The sequence below is a fragment of the Rhopalosiphum maidis genome, chromosome 2, assembly GCF_003676215.2.
Source record: "Rhopalosiphum maidis isolate BTI-1 chromosome 2, ASM367621v3, whole genome shotgun sequence".
Classification (NCBI taxonomy): Eukaryota; Metazoa; Arthropoda; class Insecta; order Hemiptera; family Aphididae; genus Rhopalosiphum; species Rhopalosiphum maidis.
Window position 1 is genome coordinate 15099732 of NC_040878.1, and position 26324 is coordinate 15126055.

Genomic DNA, 26324 nt, shown 5'->3' on the forward strand with positions numbered 1-26324 from the left:
CAGCCACTCAAGTGACTTGTGAAAGGGTATTTTCTAAACTGAAACTTATAAAGTCTAAGATCCCCGGATCGTACTCATCATAGTCATCGGGCACTGATAGTGGCAACTGGCAAAAATACGATTTTATGATAACAGTATAAAATTAAACAACCGAATAAACTTTGACTGGCTAGAAAAGTCAGGTGCACGTTGCCAATGTCGATTCACACAAACAATTTGCGACGGATGAAGCCACGTCGTCCCCGTTAATTACATTGTATATTTTCCAAGATCGTAGTGTGTGTTTTACTTAGAAGTAAATTTGAAATAAAATTTTGAGATTAAAAGCAAGATGGTCGATTTTGACATCAAGTCGCAACTGGATCTGCTCAACGGTATTCAGCGCATATAATTATTATTATTATGATGTAGTAATGTGTAATTATATTTTGTTAATAATCGAAATTAATTTTTACTTATCGTTAACGTAAAAAATAAAGTCCAGCATTTACTTTTAACACAGTTTTTACCTTTTTCCCTTTTAAAATATAATTTTTTTAATCGTCCCCGTATCGCACCTATCTTGTACACGTATGAATACGGTATACGCCGATACTCGCCACACGAGCTCTATCAAACCAAAAAAATAAAAACGCTTTATACGACCCTGGTATCGGAACGGTTTACTTCCAATGGGTACCAGTTTAGTACGCCGTTTTTCACGATCGACATTTCCGTGTTTTCGCAGATTACTTGGACAGAGAGATGGAAGAAGTCAAAACCGAATACTTCGTCATCAAATCCGATAGCATGGGAAGTGACGGAAATCGCCCGGTGAGTTATAACACACGTTATTATAGTTATTAGTATACAAGACAAAATCAATAATAACATTATTAATGTGCACTGAGTTATTTTAAACACTTGAATGTTAAATGTTCCTAACTATATATATATATATATTATATAATTATAATTTTCTGAGATGAAAATTAAATTATTTCGCATAATTTTTTGAACTTCTCCGGTTGCCATAGATGTTTTTGAATCTAATTTTGAAATAATTTCTCGCATATTTGAAAAATACGACAATAATATACGTATTTGTGTATAAATAAAACGCCAAAATATTTACAAACATGGTATAATTGTATTATGAATAATTTAAATCGTTAACATTTATTACCTACCTATTTTAAATATCTTATTCTAATTAAAATATACATTTATGCATATAAATCCATTCCCAGCTACTTATAATTTATATTATTATTTATTACTAATGAGTAATGACGAACGCGTAACGCATATCATATTTATAAATAAAACAAAATAAATACTAATTCGATTCGAAACTTCGTGAGAGGCTTTTTGAACATAGATTTCTTTCAGAAAAGTAAACAATCAATTTACTAAGTAAATATTTTCTATAAGTATCGCGTTTATGAGTTTATGACGTATAGTTGTACTTGACGATAAGTCTAGCACTTAAGGACTGTTTAGTGGACAGTGTAGAATATATTATTTGGTTGTCATTACATGTTTAAAATGTTCAATATTTACCGAGAAGAGTAAATAAAATACTCATTAACGAAACATTAATAAATCTTCATCTATATTGGATTTCTTTTTATGTTTAGTGTTTTTATTGTTCTCGTACGTTATCAATTAAAGCCGTGAGAAGTCCTATGAGAAATCCGATAGGAAGTTCGTTAAAACTCATAAAAAGAAACATTACTAAGACTTTTGATGGATATATTTTTTAAATCAGTCATATTTCAATATTTTCTTGAAATGGAAATAAAAGACATCTCGAGTACAGTTTTTAATCTGTGTAAATCGTATATTATTATTGATGGTAACTATTTACCGTAATACTTTGGTATTTAATTTTTGCATAACATACTTACAAATACATTTAAATAGGAGAGACACGTGTTGCATACTGATCAATATGACTCCAAATTTATATGCAATGTGTAAAATAAATATAGCATAGATATTTATTACAATTTACAATACAAATGTAAACTTGTATGCAATGCATTATTTTATTATATTAATATTCAATAATTTAAAAAAATATATTTTACAAATAACTAGCATTATTCCAATAGTCCAAATAAATAAATTAATATGAACTAATATATAATTATAACATGCTATACTCATTTTCATTTTAAACTATAACCACCTTTTATTGCAATTTATTGCATTGTATAGCTGAATATAAGAAAGGTAATTTCTGGTACAGTGGTACATTATACTTCCTAAGATAAGTGATTAACATACAATGAAAATAAATAAAATAAACTTCAGGGGTGTACCCAAGGAGGGAATCTGAATGCTTTCCATTGATTGACAGAATTTAAAATTCTTAAGATGCTAAAATCACGGATTGTATAGTACTTTTTACATGTTAAACAAATTTGAATCCTTCTTAAAAAATGCCTTGATACGCTCGTGTATAGCCCTTAATATTGTTCTTCAATTTTTGTCACTTATTGTCAATCAATTTTGACGTTGATATTAAAATGTTCAAATCTTCAATATTTTGAAAATAGGACAATTTTTTTTTGTCGTTTGCGGGGTCTGCGATTTAGTGTACTCTTAATCTTTTAGAAGACTTGACTGGACATCAATTTTAGATACTAACGGGAAGAAATATAATCATCCAAAACATTATAGCGAGTCTAACGATTATGAAACAGAAGCACTCCTAACCTGGTATTAATTTAATCGTGTTTTAGACGTTTGTTGATGACGATGCATCGACGTGCATCGCAAACGGATCGCATTACGATTGCTCGTGGCCGACGTACAAAGGCAACAGAGTTTCGTTTCCGCGGATTGTATCCAAGAAAAGGAGCAAAGCCATAGATATCATCGATCCAGAGACCGGTGAAAAAATACAATTATGAACGAATGTCGAAAAAACTCAATGGCTGGCATATATTTGTTACCACGTTTTGCGTCCAATAAAAATTATATTATTTTATCCACCCAACCAATTTGTATACGGTTTACTACGTTTTTATTGGCCTGCCGTATTGTCGTCTACTCATCTCGTATTATTGATATTAAAACATAAAAATGTCCGTAACTCGGCGAATTGGATAGGCAACTTCGCTACATCCACACGTAATCAGTTTCGAGGCAAACAATCCGTTCCCGTATTTTTCTTAAGTTTTAGACCAGTAAGGCAATGGTAAATTACACATGGGTATTCCGGAATGAACAATAATACATTTTATTTTTTATGATGTATTGACATGTGTGCGCGTGTGAAAATTGTATCCGGTTGCTACCCGATCGCTCAAAGATCTCTTATCTATATGGGTATAAGGTATGATACATCTAATTGAACTTTTTATTTTATTTTCAAATTATTTTTTTAATTTAAAGTATAATCAAGAGAACATCACATCCTTATGTGTTGTACCCCAGTTACAAACGAGTAGTACATTTGCATTTAATAATTCAAGTTATGTGTTTTTAAATTATTACAATTTAAAAACACACATACATCACAGGGAAATTTAAATATTACAAAAAAGCTAATGTGCAAACACTTAGTTTTCTTAAATAAGTATAACTTAGCTTAAGTACACTAAGTTTAAATATAGGTAAATTCACTATATTTAAACAAACAGCATAAGATTTGCTATGTGTTGCACAGAGAAAATTAATAATGAGTAATCCTTTTGAATTAGATAATTTTTCAGTGGTGTATGATACATGTGATAGTTTATAGTATGATTATCAATGTGTAAATTATTGGCATAAATTTTATTTAGAATACAAGTAATTTTTACATTGTATTATTGTTTTCTAACCATGAATTTGATGACATTTAAAAATTGTCCACATATATATTATACAGAGTGATTAATGAATATTGACCTAACCATAAACTAATAATAACATTTTATAAATTATATTTGTTACGATAACATATTCACTACCTAAAGTTATTGTGCAATAACAATTACAATTGATAATGTTGTTATGTACAACTTCAAAAACATACGATACAATTGTGCAAGGGGATTACTAAAGATTTTAATTATATAAATATGTACAAATATAAATCAATATTAAATTAATTTAAATTTATTGAGTAGGATTTGACATAACATCAAAACAATAGCACTTCAAATATTTATTGTTTTTATAAGTGTCCAGTTATATACTATAATAGTAAACACATAAATTATTAAATGTGACGAAAGACCTGTTATCATCATCTGTAGACTATATATATATAAAATATATTTTTTATATTCATAGTTTTCAGATATCACTAATGTGATATTTAAATGAGCGATTAGAAATAAAAAATTCTTATAATATATTTTTCTGCATATCTGCATATCTGCATAAGTATAATAATACATTAATACCACTAAACTAGACCAATATTCAAATGCACTTATTGAACACAAAAAAACCATATTATTGTTAAATAATAGTGTTTATTTACACGTTTTATAAAACCTTAATATTATATAGTATTTAAAAACAATCAGCTTTACTATGGACACATTTGCCCGAACATAACAATGTTATTGCAATATAACAAACATATTATTATTACTAATAGAGTTTCAGTCACTAAATTCAACTTAAAATAGAGATGTATGTGGTTCTCACACTGAAAGATGTCAGTAACAACACATAATATTGTTTTCTTCTTTTAATTATAATGTAAATTTAAAGATATAATATAAAACTATTCATAACACCTTCTAAACAGTATAATATTCATCAAGTTTAACATTATTATTAAAGTTTATTGGCTAAAGGCACTATAAAATCCGTTTATTGTATAAAAATAAAATATTATCATCATTCAAAATGTTAACCTCGTGCTGATAATATAATTTATTATTATTTTTTTACAAAATAAATTGAGCTACTCTCGCCCTATATTTTAGTGTCAAACGCTACATATGGCGGAGGCAAATATAAATATCAGAACTATCGTTGAAAAAAAAATTATCGAAAAATGCGTATGGGAAATATACTGTTCCTTTCAGTGATTAAAAATAACGTATTGATCAAATCAGTCACGAATTCCGTTATCGAACTGTACACAAGACCTGACGGATTTTTTACCACCGAGTTACGCCATATCAGAAAATTAAAAAAAAAAAAAAAAAAAAATACTTCGTGAAACGTAAAAACCTCGTCGTTTTATTAAAGTACAATATACTTCGAAACGACGAGACCCTGTGAACACGCGCGATTTACGTTCACGCAAAAATTAAATTTAAATAATAAATTAAACTGAAATAAAAGTATGGTCATAATCGTAATAATAATATTAATAATAATAATAATAGTAAATTATAGGCACGGCCAGTAAAACTTTTCTTCACAATATAAAGGGAATAACTTAATAGACTAAAATAATCATGCAATATTGTATTCACACTACAACTTCCTGGCGATGTCCTGCAAGCTGATGTACGTGCCCAGCACCAGGGCTAAGATGCCAATGATGATCAATATGATGTCCTTGATGAGTACATAATTGAAGCGGCCGAAGTTACGTTCGGGCCACAGGACGCAGATCTCGATAAGGGCCGGGAACCCGATGCCCAATACGGACAGACACAGGGCACCGAATAACGAAATGAACAGCTCCAACAGCGGTATGGCAATGGCCAATAGGACTGCAAACATTCATTTAAGTCAAATATTAGGTATATAGTTTACACTTCAATATTAGTAATCATAATATTTTTCGATTTAAAGATGTCTTAAACTGCCAGTTTTTTCAATACCATGTGTAATCAATTGCTATTGATTTGCAACGGTGAATTTTAAGTAATTTTATTTATCAGTTAAAAATTAACTATGTATATGTCGTACTGTCGTAGGCATAGTCAAATAATTTTTATTCAATTTTACTATCCACCTATACATTTAATTAAATGCCTATTTTAGGTAACGCAAATAATAAAAATTAAACATTTTGTATTATTTCAAAAATTTAACTATATTTTTCTTATTAATTATTTATTGCTGTTATATATAAAAGAAAATATGTATATAGGTATAAATATATATAGGTAATTATTATAAATAAACCGGTCGGTGTTTTTGTTTTTAAAAAAAAAGTTAAATGCTCCAGAATATTCCATCAACCAATAACACGTAACAACAAATAATAACTAAAATTTAACAACAATTTATAATTATAAAATAACCTTTTTATTTAAGTATACTCATACTATTACACCTAATTAGTAATTACTTATATTTATTTATAATTTAATTTTAAAACAATAGTACCGAAGGACAAGAAATCAAAAATATTTCATATACCTATTATGTATTTTACAAATTAATAAATAATACATAATGTATTTTTTTATAATATAACAATAATTAATAAAAAAATATGTTAAATTTTTAAAATAATACAAAATGTTTCATTTTTATTACGAGTATTTGTCTGACTTGAAATAGACATTTAACTAATGTCTAGGCGAATAGTAAAATTGAATAAAAATTAAATTCTTTAACTATTTGCCTAGGTGTTTTGCCTAAATGCCTGATTTTATTATGTGCTTAAGATACATTATATATAATTTAATACATTTAAAAAAAAATAAATAATTATTATAACTATACATAATAACTTTTTTACGTTTTACGTATAAATATTTTTAAAGGATAAAAATTCACCCGCCTTCGTTCACAATCTTAACTTGTTATGATGTTCCTCCCATTATCATGCGTAATCTCTGGAAGAGTTAAAGTACATATTACCATTTGTTTTATAATATAATGTATAGTACATTATAAAAATTATAAGATCTATGTAAAACGTTATAAAAATACACATAGGTATATCGACAAAAAAGAACTGAAAGAATGCAAATAATAATAATCCAATTCATATTCATGATATTGGAAGCTTGATAAAAATAGAAATTAGATTACTCTACGTCTATACAATCTTATTTATCAATTGGCCACCAATGTACGTACCTCTGCCTTCTAAAATAGTACTATAATCAGCATAATCTAACTTACGGTGTAAGCAAACATCTTTTAAGTACTTATATATTAACTAGGTATGTTAAATTGTTTTTCCTAGTTAGACTATTAAGAACATGTTTTAAGACTCTCCTTAAAATATAATACATTAGAGATTACTTCCATTATAAGTAAATAAATTATACACATTGTGATCCATAGAAGACGTAAACGATAATCGTGAAAAACAGGATATGAAATTCAACTTTTTCATTCGACATTACGAAGTAAGATGTTACATGTTTTGTATCGAACTGAAATTATGTAACGGAATTTTCGATGTATTACATATAAAATATAGGTCCTAGTATATTATAACATTTTGTGGACTGTCAAGCTCGACATTTGGAAACAAAATATATTATGTTATACACTTATAAACCATTTGAGTGTTGACAATCGGTAAAAATAAAATATATATACATGATCGTCTACATTTGGCACGAGCGACTTACTTCAAAGTGAATGTTTGGCAATTAACAATATCATACCGAAGGTTTGAGTTTTTTAAGTGTAATCATTATATATAATTCTATACTATTACTTTAAACTGCAGAGTTACTATAATAATATTATGATAAGAACTAATAACTATACCATGGTATTTTAACAAATAACATGTACTCGTCGATAAACGAGACGAATATACGACACGATTCTATGTATAAATTATCACGAAGTATTAAAAACACATTTGGGTTGAACTGAAAATAAAACTAATTTTTTTTTTTTTAATTATTTAGATGAATGCATACAACTATATGATTTTGCTGAAAAATTAGTTTTCAAATGTAAAACATTTATGAAAAAATTAAACGGTAAAAATGAACACTTAAAATAAGTCTACATTTTCATTTCTGACTGATTAAATATTTTTTTTTTGCTTTATTTTATTTTGGATATTTACATTTCCCGATGGATTTGATTTACAAGCGATGGCGGGTAAGTTTGAAATAAATCTGCTATGCCAAAAATTAATTTAAAATAACAGTATAAATAGAAAACTCGTTCTTAAAATAGATAGAGGTACCTATAGGACTGTATAGACTGTATAACTACAAATTATTAAACATTATAGGTAGGTTTAATATTATGTTTTTATGTCCAATTCCATAAAATTTACGATATTTTACGATCGATATATATATCGTTACATAATTAACATTTATGAGACAATATCTAACAAAGAACTGAATATTTCATAAAACAAGCAAAATACAATAAGTGTTAGCATCGGAGTTAAGTGGTCGGGACTTATGAAGAGAAAGAATGATAAATTAAATTTTAAGTCACGAAATAAAACCGACATAAAATACGACCATTTTAGGGGGAAGCCTACGTAACAGTAGGAAGATGGGGCTAAAGAAGATCCAAAAATCTTAGGGGTGTTAAATGAAAAATAAATAGTATTCATAGAAATACGTAGAGATACGCATACATTTTGGAAGTGGTATTGGGCCTGAATTGCGTAAAATAAGTAACTAAAAACTAAAATAATGATAAGATTGATTAAAATAAAATTTATTATACACAATTGGTCAATTACATCTGTCAATTCTTTCTGTTACACCCTGAATTAAATATCTTTAACCAATTTATCTTGACGAACACATTTAAGTTAACACGGCTTTATGTTAAACCGTACTTATCAACCTTATATGTCTATATTAAAAAAAAATGACCTATCACGGGTGTTGCTAGTTGGGATTTCGTGAACGTATCTATAAGCAGTAAGCACCTAGTTATAATATACTTTCAGTTAAACTATAACTTGACAAAAATGACAGTTTACAAATAATTAACTTTCCCTTTCCTCCAAGAGAAAAAAAATGGACTACCCCTAAATCATAAAAATTAAACATATTTTTCGGACCTGCAGTCATTTTTTCCAATTTAAGTAACCAGCAGCAACACATATAGCTATTTTGTGTATAGTTTATTATTATACTTACACGTAATGAGCACAACGGATATGCGGAGCAGATATTCCATGGTCGTCTTGTCCCAGTTTTGAATTCTTTTCTTCATGTATGTATTCCAAATGATATCTACTGGAACGTACGCTTGAAGTGCGTATGTGATGAATATAGCGAATGCAAAGATGAGTTTGACCGCTTGCGAGAGGCTGAAACAAATAACAGTTGTAAAATACAATGTACATAATAGTGGAGACGCTGCTATGACTAATAATATGTAAGTCCACATTAGTCTGTTCGACTCCCTCATTCTCAAAGTTTTTTCAGAAAACTTCTGAAACAAAATCATCTTTTTACACACGAAATCCAAAAGAACTGGAACATAGTAACTTTCGGTAGGTACCTGTATTTATTCCCTTTTATTTATACCCCTCACCCACTACAATATTTAATCTTATTGCATCTAAAAGAAAAAAAAATACAATTTTTTTTTAATGTAAATTAATTTATCTGAATATTTTGTCAGTATAATATACTTACTCAATCACTAAGATATTTAAAATATATAAAATATATATGTAAAACATTTATATTTTAATTACACATATATTTAAAATTTTAAATAATAATCGAGTAATTAATAATAATATGTTAACTCGGTAATCGTCATTTAATCTGGTTTATTTTGAACCTTTTTAATTGCTGATATTTTTATTGGATAAATAATAATAGTAAAAACTTAAATAACAGTTTAGGAATAAAATATATTCATCTAAACTTGGAAAAATAAATAATATATGGGATGATGTATAATACAACAATTAATTGTACTTAATCTTTCTAAAAAATTAACAATATTTGTACACTACCATACATTTTATGGTAAAATATTAGGTTTTTCAGTTATTCTACTCTTAAGCTAGATTCCAGTTAAAAAAGAGTTGAGGAGTTCGTTCTAGACCTTTATTTTTTGAATAGTAACCAACATTCTTAATTTCCGTAATCTGAAGTATAATACTTCTAACGAAAAATTTAATTGAACAAATACCTACCAATACGGAATATACATAAAAAAAAATGTATTAAAACTCACATGTCCGCATTTGGTAAGTTGAGCGTCACGCTTCCCTTTGCATCTTCGCCGTATTTGACGTACCCGAAGAAGCCCATTCCAACATACATAATTGTAATGATAGTCATACCGATGTTAAGTACGCCAGTTGTACCACCGAAAGATGCCGGGGTTTTCATATTGTTTTCCAACGCCAGTACCTATATATATACACAAATATATATATATATATATATATATGCATTATTGTTACTATTTTTATTGTCAGAAGGTGAAAAATGTAGCTTAAAGCCTCAAATTTTCATTTTATATGTGCAATACGCATTACTCATGCAAAACGTGGTTAAATATACAATTATGTCTGCATAAAAATGTTGAAAATACTTATATATCTAAATAATTTTATAAAAATCTAAACAAGATTGGTAGGTATCTAGATCGTGGGAGAAATATACACATATATATAAATACTACCATCAATGATATTTATAGACATTATTAAATGAGCTAGTCTATGTTGACTCTAATTATTTTTTGTAGGCATTGATAATATTTGTGTAAGTACTTTAGGGAATGCCGAATTAAGACAGACGGTTATACAAACAACAATTTAATATGAATATATATATAATATAATATATATGATTGGTTAAGCATTGTCATTAGTGATTAAGAGTATTTAGTCAATATAAAACTAACAGGATTGTGATAAGGACGTGATGAATTTAAATTGTATTACTGTTATAGAGATCATGTATGGACATAACTTATTTTCACGTGATAAACATCTATTACATTTCGAAGTACGAATCCATTTATTGAATTTAGATGTTGTATTATAATATATAATATTATTATATACTAGCCAATAAACCGAATTATAATATCAGCTGATTTAACAAGTCAATGTCGTAATATCAATGACAGTAACATAATATATAATATAGTGTTCACACGATGACATAATTATGATACTTGCAAGTAGCAACGAGAAAAAAAGTAACATTTCAATTGTCGAATATTGTACATAATGTCATAAATTATTACTTATAATATAATACGAGTATAATAATGTTAGAACTTCAGAACTATTTTCACAGCCAATCGGAAGCTACAATAAACTTACCACACCAACGGCTTCCAACGCGAATAGGGTTGTGCCTACGAACAGGGTGTATTTTCTCGGTTCACCGATCAACGGTCTCGAAGTTATTGGCGGCAGGTCAGTGAATATGTACCAGAGTACAATGGCAAGTCCAACAAAAGTAATGATGTTGGCCGCTTGTGAGAAGGGTGCCAAAAGTTTTAAGTTTCTGATGAGATTGATGGCCACCAATGGAATCAGAATCATCAGCATGTAGTACCGCTCATTCATCGGTTCGATGTAAATGTCCACCACCTGTGTAGCAGAAAAAACAATTATTTACACGAAAGCTATGATTAAAATGATATACAACTATTAAGCTATAATAGCAACCCCCCACTCTATATCGCCAAAAAAACATATACATAATATGTTGATCCTGGAGGCTTGAATCGTCGTTTAATAGGTTTAGGGGACGAAAGGCTTACACCTGTAGTAGCTGTAGAGCGTAAAATATCCAAATACGGCCCTTGTACTTTGCACAAGCAATAAAACGATATGTATATTATAACTACTAACCTGTTTGATGCTGGTTCCGATGAACATGATGTACACGCAACATATTCCTAGCTGATAGACGATCAAGAACCCGTCAACAATAAACCTGCACACAAACGGAAATCCGTTATATATTTCCGAACGACAGCGCTAAAATAGGTACTACTAATACGCCACTAATGTGCTTATACAAGAATGGGTTTGATTATTTTTTTCTCAACTTTTTAAAAGCTTAAACAGATTGGTCTATATTATAATAGCAGTCGCTTGATGGTCTAAATAACGACCTGCCAAGGTCATAATAATGATGACAAAAACACGTAGGAAGTATATCGTTACTGCGTTGCACTGCATATATAATATATAAATGCGGTAACTGAGGAATTTTAGAATTGTTTTTTTTTTTAAAAGTTTATGCATATTATGATGATCTAATAGTTACACAATGTCATTTCATGTATTTATTTTTCAGTTTCTTATAATATTTTTAATGATAGTATTCAGATAAAAGTGCATATTTTTAAATATATTTAACTTATTTTTTGTACAATATATATTATATACAAGCGTAAACTATAGTCATTAATAGGTACATGATTATTTAGTTAAGAGAGAAATGTATAGAATTGACCATGGGTTTTATTATCATTAACTATGAACACTTTAAAGTTATAGGTTAAAATGTATTAATAATGTATACGACCTAGGTACATGCAGAATTTACGTTCATGGGTATACTGGAAATACTGTCAAAAACACAAATTTTGAAATTTGTAATAAAATATAATAAGAAATTTAATTTCAGTAAATTAAATAAAAACAAAAAAATAGTAGTTAAGCTGTAAACCAATTAAATTAACTATTTAAACATTTTTCGGTAATTGTTATTTGTCATTTAAAAGTAAACTTTGATGTAAATTTTCATACGTATAAAATATGTAATTGTATTATTAAATGCCATCAAAAATTCAAAATGTCGTTTCACACATATTTTTGTAGTTTTTTAAGAGCAAGCAGATATTTATACGACGTAATATAGGTATAATCGTTAAGAGTTGAAATAAAATCACCAACGCAGAAAGAGGAACTCCGAATCTCAAAAAGGCCGGACCGTCTTGTAGGGCGTATTTCATGGAATCCGGGTAACTGAGTATGGGCACTCGGAGTCTCTTGCATAACAGGTACTGAGATCTAACCTATTGTCAGTAATGGAAAAAAAGTATATTAATAAAACTTTAGATATACGTCTATAGACCGTTCAGAAAGTCCTTATTATACGTTTAAACGTTTTATTATGTTAAAATGTTTAAGTTACCTACTTAATATAATATTTAAAATTGTTATTAAACAATTTAACATGCTATTAATACATTTTTCCTTAAATAACTATAGATAATTAAAAAAAGAATATTATGTTATATATTATTTTTTGCATTGTAATATCTTACTAATTCAAGTAAGTAAAATAGTGAATACCATAATAATTATTGTTTATAACATACTATTATAATGTACAATTTTGTAGGCAAAATCGATCAAAAATTATTATTAAAAATTGCCCATCAAAATTTAAAATAAAAACAACTACTTTTATCCGTAGACGTGTAAAACAGGCGTCTCATGATCAGTTTGACCGCATCATAATATATCGGTGCCCGATAGGGTGTGAAACATCGAAAAAGGAATCGGTTAAACACACTAGTATAGCATACGCAGATATCACTAATGTAATAGATTTTTAATGCGGCCGCGTAAAACACAATAGATAATTAAGAATAGGATTTCTAATTTTACATTACATACTAGTGTAGTTAAACATAACCAGCTCTCGCGACGAGATTCTTCCAGGTCCGTCAACATGGCATCCCTAAAGTAAAATTTTCCAAATTTTTTTTTTTTTTGAAAAATGAATAACTATTTGTAATAATAAGCAACCACAAAATTAAAATGTTTAACCTGAATCTTTACCCTCAAGCGGTGTCTTCTTTTTCGAATGCTAAGCTGATGTCAGACTTACATTACAAATTCAAACCAAACTAGAAAATTAGTAACCAATTCTTAATAATTTATAACCGTAAATTCAGAATTCTAGTATGTTTAATTCTCAATAATACAATATAAAATTTAATTTTGTATCAAATATATTATAATTTGTTATTTTATGTAATAAAAAATAAATGTATACCAACATAACATAATAATATTATATATAAAGATTTACAATGAGCTAAAGTACCTCCTTTCTTATCTTTAGATAGGAACTTTTTTAAATTAAATATACTATTGAATATTAATTTTTTTATTAACTTGTTGTGATAATGATTTAATTTGTTATGCATACAATTTTAAAGTATAAATAAAAAAATTAAATATAAAATACAAATCGTTCTAATATTAAATTTACAGAACAATTTTTAATTTATACAAATACGATTATTGACTCTTTTTATAGAAACAATATATTTAAAATGTTTCATGAACTTACTTTGATACTTCTATAAACACTTAATAAGACGACCATTTAATTGGTTTTCTCCAGTAGCGTTTCACGAAAATGTTTTTACCTATATCAGCATTGACTAAGTTATTTCTGACGTTGCAATTGAAAATGGTAATGTAGCACTTTTAATAAATGACTTATTGATCTAGTGTTGTAATCGGGATTTTTGGTTACCGCATCAATCAGTAAAATTAAAAAAGTAATTATTTTAATAATCTAAAACATAGAGTATTTAATAATGACGCTATGTCAATCAGATTTGATAATTTTTTTCAAAAATTAGTTAATTAATATAAAGGTGACCAATCTTATTTAACAGACAAAAAAGAAATATGTTTCAATAATCATTTATGATGAAACTTCGTAAACAAACAATGTAACAATAACCGTAATAGTATTTTATAATAGACGAGTGTACATTAACCATGAGAAAATTGGTTTTAAATTTGACAGTTACCTAACCTAAATTATTAGTTAAATTTAAATTTAAAATAATCGAACGTATTAAATTAAGATGATAAATATAATTTTGTATATTAAGAAAGTGATTGGGTTAGTATAAGTTAATATAGATTCGATAGTTGAGTAAAAATAATTTTAAAAGATGACAAATCTCTCTCTATGAGTGAACAGACCTGTGATTGAACAATTTAGGATTTGTTTACTTTAATAAAGTAATCATAAATTAGCTTTTTATTTTATATTTATACAATTTGGACTGGAAGATTGGTATGCCTGTATACTTTAAAATTATTAATAAGAAATCAATATAAAACCAAATTACTCTTAAATATATTATTAGTTACATACGAATAACTTAGTTAATTTTTCATATTAGATACATAATTTTCTTAAAATTAAAATATTTGTGAGCGATGTTCAATTATTGAAGGGTGTTCAATAACTGGACGGTTCACTTACATATACTATTTTTCTAGTTTGATATGAAATCGAAATTTTGATTTTGGAGTACCAAATTGAGCATTCCTTAGGAAAACATTTATTTTTCAGTTAAAACTTAGTTTCAAGTTCTGATTTTGCGATTACAAATTTGAAATTATTACAAATAGCTTACTAATTTTTCAAAAAAAGTACAAAATTTCACTTTCGGGATGCATGCTGACGGACTCGATTCCGATGTTTCTTTTGACCGAACGCAACACGATGCGATTATGCAGAGGACATCCGTTTAAATTGGATTCATCAAAATGCACAGTGATAGCCACTTCCAATTTTTCAACCAACAAAAACGTCTACAATCACGATCAGAACGGTGGGTACTTACCAAAACGTGTAAGCAATACGTGCATAAGATGCCGATTAGTATGGTTCCCACGGTTCCGATGAGCAGTCCAGAGTTGTAAAAGGCGTTGGGCATAGCCAGAATCCCAGTTCCCAAACTGCCTTTGAGCAAGTGAATGAGAGTCTCGTTATTTCTATAAGTAGCGAAAAAATAAACATAAATATATTATTACTTTCTAGATTAGTATTATGATTAGGGTTGGGGGAAGACTTCTTACATTTGCATGTTTTTTTGTAGAGGTCATAAATTATTATAGGTGAGTTATAAATTTGCATATTTTTGGAAAAATGCATATCTTAGCAATTGCTAGCATATTATGCATATTTTGCATTTTTTAAATATGTATATACGTGCAATTGTCGGGAAAAATTATAATTGGAAAACAATCAAAAATATTTTTTTAAATAAATTAAGGTTGTATCTGACTCGTACGTCTGTTTATGATAGTTTCTTTGTCGTTTAAAAACCAACTTTTTTATCGACAATTGTATAATTGTAGTAAAACATAATGGCATCTAGATTCTATAAATCGTACGACAAAATGAAATGTAGTACACATTCGTTCGTTAATCACAGTTATGTACCTATCTAATTTTTAAATTTTTATTTTTGTTTTTTATAACTATAATATGCTTTTTATGTTTTCAAAAACAAAATAAAAAATTAGTTGCATATTTGATGATTTTAACTGTATATTTCAATAATTTTAAGTGCAACAAGTTCCGAACCCTAATTATGACATTAGTAGTTACGTCAATTGTACCATAGTTGTACACGATAACATGATATATATATGTATTATATTTTTTAATAATGATATTATTATTGCACTGTATACGTCACACATAATAACAAACAAAAATATGTACACGGATTGCTGTCATTTCAACAGTAAAACTAACAATTAACGCATAATAATTATTAATAATTAATAATTATGAACGTTGACGATTCATAATTATCGACCATTTTATGTATACAGTATACAGACATATATTATTATAGTTTTAATCGAGGTTTTAATAAACTGTATACATACGATGAACATCGAATAAGCGCCAAGCGGTTGTGGCAATAATCATAATTATCGATATATTATTATTTAGTACGACGCTCGTCAGACGAGACGAGTGTGTCTGAAGGGCCATCACTACCGATTGAACTAAGCTGTACGCGAGTTCTCAATTTAAATAAAATTCATATACGATATATCTGTTGTCTATTATTATCATACAACACGATGGTAGAATCGAACGCGTGCACAGTCAAGTATTGTATATTATAATATAATAACTAAGAAGTAATAACCATAACATTGTTCAACTGACGGCCGTGCACGTCTTCAAACGATGATAATTATTGTTTATTGCGGAACACAAATACATAAATTATAATAGTATAATACCTACTAGCTGCAATATTATGATCTCATTGATCACGCATACGTGATATTAAGTGGTAAGCAATGAAATTAAGAAATATACTATGTTACTCCCTGCAGGTTGACTCGCTAGATAGAGTGTAAAATATTTTCAACCATCTCCCCATTGGTCATACTTTAAGAAATTTGTATGAAATAAAAGTCAGAAATGAATATTTTTGATAATTTAGAAATTTATATCAGTGCAGATTATTTTTTGTAAATACATTTTAATAAAATATCCAGCGTATATAATAGCTTGTATTTCATAATAATTAATGATTAGAGAGCTGAAAACTTTCAGTTTTTTTTTTCATATTTTTATTTATCATTATTATAATATATATTATTAATGTAAATTTTAATAAGTAGGTACTTATATTAGAAAAAATAAGAACACATTTTGCAATTTCTCTATAACATATCAGTTAGTCTTGAATAAATTTAAATAAATAAAAACACATTTAAAACATTTTTGGTATAAAAAAAATTCTCGCCATGGTAAGATAGTATCTGGCTCAAACACTGCGCCTTGTACATGCCTCGTAGGAAATAAACTAGTTGACCGTCATGATTTATAATTTGTAAATAGATTATCAAGCACACATTGTTATATAATGATACACCAATATTGCTAGTCCCAAAATTGGAAGTAGTGATCGATATTTGAGTTGAAAATAAGTGTTTTTAATTCTAACAGGGGTGTTTAGTTTCACGCGACTTTATAATATTATTACATTTAAAAAAAAATATCATACAACTAATTTAAGTAACTATGCGTTATTCGATTTATCTATTGGGTGTAAATGTGTAATCATCAATTGTACTATTTTACTAGTACTAGTATATGAACTAAGATTTTACTACATTGAATAAGTGATTTTGATAATGGTAATTATTAACAAATCAATGGAACTCACGTGGTGGGATGTTCAAGTATTCTATGCGCGTGAGGATCATATGGTGGAGATCCATTGGCGTTGAGCGACGCATTTTCTTGTTGTACGTTCACTGCGTATGATTTTGATTTTTGTTCCTTGCTAAAAATAAAAAAAAACGAATTAATTTTAATTGATCTAGGTACCTAACCTAAAGAAATCTGTAACTACTGCACATATATATTATACATATGTAAAATAATGTGTGATTATTTTTCCGCTAAAATTGCAATTTTTTTTAACGTATTTTAGTTTCCACAAATTCTTTTGATTAATTAACATACCAAGTTTATTTATATACATTTTATATATAACAGAGGTAAATGTACATAATTTTTCAAAAACCACAAATATTTTTACATAAATAGGTATATTAAAATTAAAAATTGTACAAAAAAAAAAATTAACTCTCAAAATGTTTTGATATTTTAAATTCTAAACACAGTGATAGTTTTTTTTTTGTGCGTGTGTCTATCATCACGTTTTAGAGTAGTAATAGTGTTTTGATTTACGACTTGACTGAAATGAATCTAATTGGTACGTTAAGGGGTCAAAAGTAAAAAAATTCCAGTAGTTTTCAAAAGCGTCAGAAAAAACATGAAAAAGTAATGGAAAAACGGAAATTTTTACGCATAACCATTTTCGACAAAATCGATTTTTAGATTTTGTTTAACTTAAAAAAATATGAATTATTGTAAATACTTGAAATTTTCACCAAATGTTTATATTAGCTTTATATATTTACGATTAATTATTTATTTAATTTATTTCAAAATATTTAGAACTTTTTTAAACTATTTATAGACCATTGAAATTTTCGATTTTTCTAAATGTTTTTTCTTGAAATGCCAATAACAAAAATTTGGCTTTCCGAAAATTTTTTAAAATTTAATGCAAGGTTTATTATAAGTTGTTCATATTGTAGTAAAAAAAAATCAAAAATCGTTAATCAAAATGATTGTTTATAAGCATTAAAAGTTCAAATGTATACAAAATATTTCATAATCGCGAAAATTTGCAAGGAATTTTGAAGTTGAAAATTCATAAAAAATTTTAATTTATATCTAAGGTTAAAAACCCCAATACAAGGTTTTCCACAACTTTTTCTTCAAATAACTGTAAAAAAAAATTAAGAATGTAAAAATCAATAAAGAAAAAAATTTATTTTTTACGAAATCGAGTAAAATATATCCTACTAATTATCCTAGATTGACAAATCATCTCCGTTCAGAATCGTTTTTCGTATACAATAATACCTGTCATTGCATTCAAATTGAACACATCCATTATTAGTGACCTACTCTCCATCTCTACTATACAGCAGAGTGATGTACTTGCCCACTTTTTTTTATTTGATAAGATTATTTTAAATGTTTTATAACCAAAACAGTAATAAGCTAATAAATTGAATGTTTTATCGGTTTATCTTTGTAAAATACATCATATCATAGCGTATAAGTGGTAGGTATTCGAGTATATTTTTTTCGTTTCAACGCACAATCCGTGAAAACATCAAATTATAAATTAAAAATATCCCACGTCTATTGAATATAAAACAAATAAGTACGTATATAGTATATACTTACTATATACGTATAACCTATTCTATACGGCTAAAAAGGCGTTTAAATATACCTATAAGTTTAAAACGATACGCTTTGTAAAGAAGTATAATAAGTAATAAAATACTGATCGAATTTTTAGATAGATAAAAAGTTTTTTTTACGCATGTTGCGTTGTGACATGTTCATAGAAATAGCTACCAGGGCCCCATGGTTTATCGCAACCTTTGGTCGTGTTCCTTTCCCTTATTTTCAAGTATAAAATCGTAGAAACGTATTATTATTATTTCATAGAACAAAACTAGTACTTATTGTTGTACCTATGTATTATATATTTTTATTTCCATTTAACGTATGTTTAAGAAGAATTGTGTAATATACAAATAATAAATAACAGTTAATAAATATAACTCAACACCACTAATTACTAAACTTTTTTATAGCAAACAATAATTAATATTTCATTGATTTAAAAATATAAATAATTATTTGAATTTAACTGAAAATCAGAATAACATGTTTAGGAACAAATGTATGGAAAAAAAATATTTTGATGCAATTAAAATATAATTTATTTATAATTGTAAATTCACAAATTGTACGTTTAATTTTTTATACAAGATTTAATAGAAAAAAATTATGCTTTGAAGTATATATGTCTACATAAATATTTTAATTATTAAAATATCGTATAAAGTAAAATTAAATAAAAGAAAAAAGCCATAGTAGTAAAAAAAATGTATGTGTTATAAAAATGAATTTTGCAAATTTCATTCTTTTTTTGTATTAAGTGTAAATAATTCATAGACATTTATTTAATCATAGTACTAACTTTTCTACTTGGTAATAGTTAATTACAATTATAATATATGATTCAACTACTTTGGTAATGTAATTAATAAGTATAATAAATTAACATAATATAAATAAATAATAGGTGTTACTTTGTTCTCCGTAATTTGTTTTTCGAATCTAAAACAGTTGGTACGAATAGTACTAAATAAAAGTCCAATAGGTTGAATATTTTCAAATATAATGACGATATAGTTTATTTACAATTTAAATATTAACGTAAATAAATTATCTATATATAATTTCGCAGTGGCGATTTCACTTTCAAGCGAATACTTACCAGTTACCAGGATTCTATAGTTACAAGACTTACAACTACACGAATGCTCTACAGTGTGATCTTCTACACATAATACTATATAAACAGTGACGAGACTTTCTACAGTGTTTTATTGAATTTATAAATGTTCTAATTTTGGGCAACTGAATATAGTTGAACGGACACCTATTGTTTATACTTTTGTAGTGTTTATACACATCCTAAACATAGAATATTAAATATAATACGTAATATGGCACAAATAAACGATAAGTTCTCAATTGATATACATATTTTATTAATAATAGATATTTGACGCAGAGAAATTGATTATAAACAGTGGAATACATTTTAGTCAAAATTAATTTGGATATTTACAACGTATTAATTGTCAAATGGTCATTTGACACATAATATAGGACATAAAATAGTTTTTTTTTTAATCTAAAATATGATAACTTACAATCTGTATAATAAACAATTAGTACAAGATGGAAGTAAGGAATCAGAAGACGTGAGAGTGAAAGTCAACCAGTGGCAACACCCCAAAAATTAACAAAAGTTGTACTTAACGTAAAATATATAAATGCAAAGTAAATATCCAAGTATTTGTTATTACTTTTTTTATTCTTCTCGTGTAGAAAATAAAATTGGGTTGTTTACTGGATATTTCTATGGATACCTAAATAAAACATTGTTATAGATTTAAAATTAATTTTAATTAAATTTTATCAAGTTGAATAATTTGTTTAAAATTTTAAGCAGTGATAAATGTATTGGTTTTACATTATTTTTTTAATATTTAATATTTTTGAGTCATAATCAAATGCAGCAGTAAAAATGCTTAAATTGTCAACTTAAAGAAGAGGTGTCAAAATATTATAAAATCAATAGTACTTTTTAAATACATAAATCTTTCAAAGTTTAATATTAAAAGACTTGTAAAAGATAATATATAAATAATAAAAATTAATGATATTAATAGACTAGATAAGCGTTATCAAAAAAAGAATAGGTACATTTAATCGCATTTAAATGAACTTAGAAATTATCTAATGTATAAAAACAATTAATAAGTACTATTTTAAATATTGAAGTATCTATATTGATAAGACAGCTATAATAGCTTTAATTACTGAGCATGCTTTTAAAAAATACTGTAAATCGAGGAACATTTTGTCGTTTAAATTGAATCTAAGAGTACATTATTTACGATAAATTTGTGGGAAACAAAATTAATTAAGTTAAAAATAAATCAGAAACGTAAAACACGATTTAACTTTTTTTCTATAATTGTATTTTTTTTTAAATATAATTCACATTTATGATATTTAACTTTAATATTATCATAGTTAAGTTAAAACCTTTTTAGAAATTGTTTATTTATATTCAAATTATATTGTTAATTGTACACTTTTATTCATTTATTTCCTCTGAGTACTTATCTATTAATGTGACAGCTATAAATATATTTTTTTTTGTCATTCTAAATGCTGCTGTATTCGTTAAAACGTTCACTTATTGTACATAAGGTTACGACGATGATATTAAATTGTATGGGTATTCAGGAATTGTTTTTTCAACGAAACACATGATTTAATAATTGTAGACCAAAATAGTAGTCGGAAAATAAACCCACGGTAAACAAACGAAAAAACTAATGTAACCCGCATGTTTAATTAAATATTTTAATTTAATTTCAATAATTTATAAAAATTATAAATCAAAAAATATTAACTAATTCGAAAATAGATACATAAAATTAATCGTGTATTAAAAAAAAATGTCAAGGAAATTATAAATAAATTATGTTAACAATATGACGTACACCTTCAATTAAATACGTGTCTAAATTCAGCATTTTTTTTTTATATAATATTTAATATTGTGTAATTGTTAATTTAATTAATATAAAAAAGTTTTAAAAATTCCAAAAATTAAACCACGTTTTCCTCTTACTAGCTGGCCCACCAAAAAATGTATGTCATTTCTAAGGGCAATGAGTTAAATTGGTTTTTTTTTTAGGATATTTTTTTATGAACCCTTTTTAACCCGGACCATAATTATCAACAAGCAAGTATTTAAAGTGATTAACTTTTAAACTGGAAATTATTTTTACACAAGTTGATCGCTAGCAACGGATTAAAAACGGACCATCTGGTGAGAAAGATGCAAATTAATCATGACTGGTTAACAGAAAATGAGGACCGTATTCATATCATCTTTACAAAGAAAACTTTTCGTCGCCAAACAATAAAAAACAGCCACAACTAAAACGTAAAAAAGGCTGGAGATTTAATTGCTAAATAATGTTACAAACAAAATATCAAGAAACCATATTAAAATACACAGTATCATGTCACAATTATTTGAATTATTGCCATTAATTAAAAATAACTATATTGTGCATTGAACGATAACGTTTCGGACAAGCACCAATTATTATTTATTACACTCTCAATTGACAAAAATTCCTGGATACAATATCCGGTTACCCGCTTGGACGTTTCGCAACTATTTTGTAGGAAACAAACTAACATTATTGTCGACCCCAAAATAAACGAATTACGAATAACACGTAATAGATAGCCATGATCTTATCATCGATCGAACGTACCCAATTAATGCCGATCGGATATTCGAATATTAACGAATATGAACAATCACTACCTGGTACAAAGTTCAGAAATATTTAATAATAATACAATATTTATGAAATTTATTAATAAGCCATACAACTATAATATGATAATATAAATTTTTTATTACAACACTTTAGTGTATTAGAAAAATAATGATCGGCTCTATTCTCTTTAATTACAACAAACAATATTAATAGATTCTGAAGTGTGAACACAAAACATATTATTAGTTATTAATGTACATCATGTTTACGCAAACGTAAACAATATAAAAAATATTTTTGACCTAGTAGCACAATTTAACAATAATTGACCAAAATTAAGTCAACACCATACATAGTACATACTACCATTGCATATAAAAAAATTTACATTTATTGGAATAGAAATAAAATAAAACAAATATTTTGGTAAAAATAATACGTTTGATTGATTAATATTTTTTATTACAATACTCATTGTTAATCTTTTGTTTCTATATAATGCATACGTGAAATAAAATAATATATACACACGTCACAACGTCCGTGCATTGAATTGGTCTCATTTACTGCATAATAGTGGTTAATATCTATTAGCAAGTATAATGCAACCGCTAAATAGTGTATATCGAACGATCGTAAACCATGTTTTACAATTAGTTTATTTAATAGATGTACCAATGATTACGTCCTTCGTTTTCACCGAGTATTTCGGAAGAAAATAATTCATTTTACCCAAACGTTGACTGATCTCGGATCTTTTAACGCGTTAACAAAACGATCCATCCGATGTCTTAAAATAAAAACGAAATAGGCATGTTTTTGTGCAAAAACAGACATTTATTCATATCGTCGAGCATAAAAATATACTTTGCTGTTGGTATGGGTTGTATGTTATTCCGTTCAAATTCTCGTATGCTGCAAGAGTGCATTTAAAGCCCAAACACACGGTCTTTTAAAAACTGTTCGACCCAAACGACCTACACCTACCTGCTACCACTCCCCCATCCACGTCTACGATTACCAAAAGAATTTTACCCAAAACTGGTTTACCAGGTAGGTAAAAGTGATCCAGGCTGTGTTTTGTTTTCGTGTGCCCACATTTTCAAAACACGTATTGTAAATGTAAACATCTTTCTCGTTTTGTATCGATTTTTCTACATCCAGCTGGAACGTAATGCGTAAATCGTGTTGAAGATTAAACGGACAATACAGCACAGTGAAGAAATACCTCTAAAAACGAATTCCACGATGACGATTTTGGCGTTAATAATACAAATGTGAGTGGTGTTGCGGCATCCAACTCGCATTCTCACGCAAGTAAACATCGTGGTGTACGGCGTAAGTGCGCAGTTGTAGAGGACGCGTATATAATAATATAATACAATATCTAACCCCCCCTATGACCACACCCTCCGTAAAACGGCGGTTGTTTAACGGACAAAAAAACGCGAACACGTTAGTGGGTAGAAAGACGAAAATGCTCGTGTTATTATAATATTATAAGTGTTTCGTATATATACATAAAAATGTATTAATTATTATTATACTCACGTGCCGGACGGGGGTCCGATACCGGTCAGCGAAAGCGATTCAGACATGTCGCCGTTGCGATGATTCGTAAGTACCTGCAAAAAACGCGATCGTTAATTAACAAGATCTTCGAGTGATAGTGGTGGTGTGAGAATAATATGAGGGATCGAAACACGTGCGCTACAATAAAATCATGTAATGACCGTGCAATATTAATGAGATTGTCTGTCAACAATAATTGTACCGTACAATGACATTAAAATATTATGTTCTCGTGTGTTACGATCTGCCGAGTCTCACCTTTGGAAATTTTGGCGGTAAAACGATTTTTATATATGATAACGAGAGAAAAAACCGACGTGGTATGTCGTGCGTGCGCGCGCGACGACGGATAACCGAAATGTCAATAAATGCTCACCGGCGGACCGCGACTACTGAACGCGTATGGTAGCCTCGTTGTAGTGCAGCGGCACTCGTCCCAGTCTCGTGTCGAGCATGCGCCCCACTATCGGGCACCAGCGGCGGCAGCGGTGGCGAACGACCGTGATCGATATATTATTATTGTTGTTGTTGACGTTGTGCGATCGCGGGTAGCCCGACGGGAAAAAAGGGCTGCACGACCCACGTTTCCCATTCATTTCGACCGATGGGTTCGTGATATTCACAATGTACCTACGCATACATTACCATAGTTGTCGATGTCCCGAAGATGCACCTATTTATACGTGTCTGTAAAACGGGGAAATACATGGCAAAAGTAATAACAACGATAGTAATAATAATGGTTTTTTCCCGTCCGTTTCTCGGCCATGCGGTGACGACGAACTGCCGGCAAATTTTTAACATCCTTATTGGGCAGCACTCGTAATATTAGCTTGCCCATGTTTCTATAGTTGAATTTATATATGATCCGGTTTAGTGGTGGCATTTATTGGGGAGGTGAGGTCATGTGGGTGTAGTGTTACACCCACGAATTATCTTTCAAGGGATATAAGTATCATTTTGCACGCACATATAACGAACAAAAAAAAAAAATTTAAGTAAATTAATAATATCGTGTATTGTTAGCTATAGAGTACAGAGTGTACAGTATAAAATATATAATAAATGTATTTATTTTCGAATTTCCGTAGTAAACTGTTAAAAATAACATTTATAATATTACAATGGTAAGAAAAAAGTACAAAATATAGACTTTTATACTACACATTTGGTTTTTCTATATAGATATCTGTGGTACAAAACGTCAAGTTCTGATATCTATATTCTATATAATTTTTATTTTATTCCTTGAAATGTTATCGTAAATAATTTCCCGTTCTAATTACAAGATACCCAATTTAGATATATATTTTCTATAAACCTATTTCAATATATACCAACAATCGAGTACGACTGGTATGATAAATAATTATGGTACGATAATTTATAGTAATATCATTTAACTCATATCAGTTTGAAATTTTAAATCGTTTTCATCTAATACTACCTAATGTAAAACTGTAAAATTTGTGACTCGTGTGTGCTTAGTAATCGGAATAAAAATCACTGAAATATTAATATTATATTACGTTTCCTAATATTTTAACGCTAGTGTATACGATATAAAAACTTCAAATGTTACCTATTGACGTGTAATGTATAGTGTTTATAAATGTTATTATATTTTATTTTA

General features: G+C 27.9%; 2 protein-coding genes across 3 annotated transcripts; one reads left to right on the plus strand and one right to left on the minus strand.

Moving 5' to 3' along the window:
• Nucleotides 1-331: 331 nt before the first annotated feature.
• On the plus strand, nucleotides 332-3264 carry LOC113554556. Its single transcript, XM_026958447.1, has 3 exons — nucleotides 332-374; nucleotides 728-813; nucleotides 2730-3264. Exons 1-3 carry the CDS (start codon nucleotides 332-334, stop codon nucleotides 2898-2900), a joined length of 300 nt encoding a protein of 99 aa, XP_026814248.1. The 3' UTR covers nucleotides 2901-3264.
• Nucleotides 3265-4434: 1170 nt separating this feature from the next.
• LOC113551345 (proton-coupled amino acid transporter-like protein CG1139) lies at nucleotides 4435-25109 on the minus strand. 2 transcript variants are annotated; one of them, XM_026953538.1, is made up of 10 exons: nucleotides 24950-25109; nucleotides 24671-24744; nucleotides 17803-17922; nucleotides 15445-15595; nucleotides 12734-12855; nucleotides 11681-11765; nucleotides 11144-11416; nucleotides 10039-10217; nucleotides 8982-9154; nucleotides 4435-5657 (listed from the first exon to the last, which is right to left on the minus strand). In XM_026953538.1, exons 2-10 carry the CDS (start codon nucleotides 24715-24717, stop codon nucleotides 5416-5418), a joined length of 1392 nt encoding a protein of 463 aa, XP_026809339.1. In that variant the 5' UTR covers nucleotides 24718-24744; nucleotides 24950-25109; the 3' UTR covers nucleotides 4435-5415. The 2 variants fall into 2 exon arrangements, with proteins under 2 accessions (XP_026809339.1, XP_026809340.1); XM_026953539.1 differs by having other exon boundaries at nucleotides 24899-25046.
• Between the last annotated feature and the right edge of the window lie 1215 nt (nucleotides 25110-26324).

Coding starts and splice junctions, on each gene's coding strand:
- LOC113554556 (XM_026958447.1), top strand. CDS start 332: ATGGTCGATTTTGACATCAAGTCGCAACTGGATCTGCTCAACG. Junction 375..727: donor GCAACTGGATCTGCTCAACG/GTATTCAGCGCA, acceptor GTGTTTTCGCAG/ATTACTTGGACAGAGAGATG. Junction 814..2,729: donor GAAGTGACGGAAATCGCCCG/GTGAGTTATAAC, acceptor ATCGTGTTTTAG/ACGTTTGTTGATGACGATGC.
- LOC113551345 (XM_026953538.1), bottom strand. CDS start 24,717: ATGTCTGAATCGCTTTCGCTGACCGGTATCGGACCCCCGTCCGGCAC. Junction 17,923..24,670: donor ATCGGACCCCCGTCCGGCAC/GTGAGTATAATA, acceptor TTTTATTTTTAG/CAAGGAACAAAAATCAAAAT. Junction 9,155..10,038: donor AACTTACCAAATGCGGACAT/GTGAGTTTTAAT, acceptor TATTTGTTTCAG/CCTCTCGCAAGCGGTCAAAC.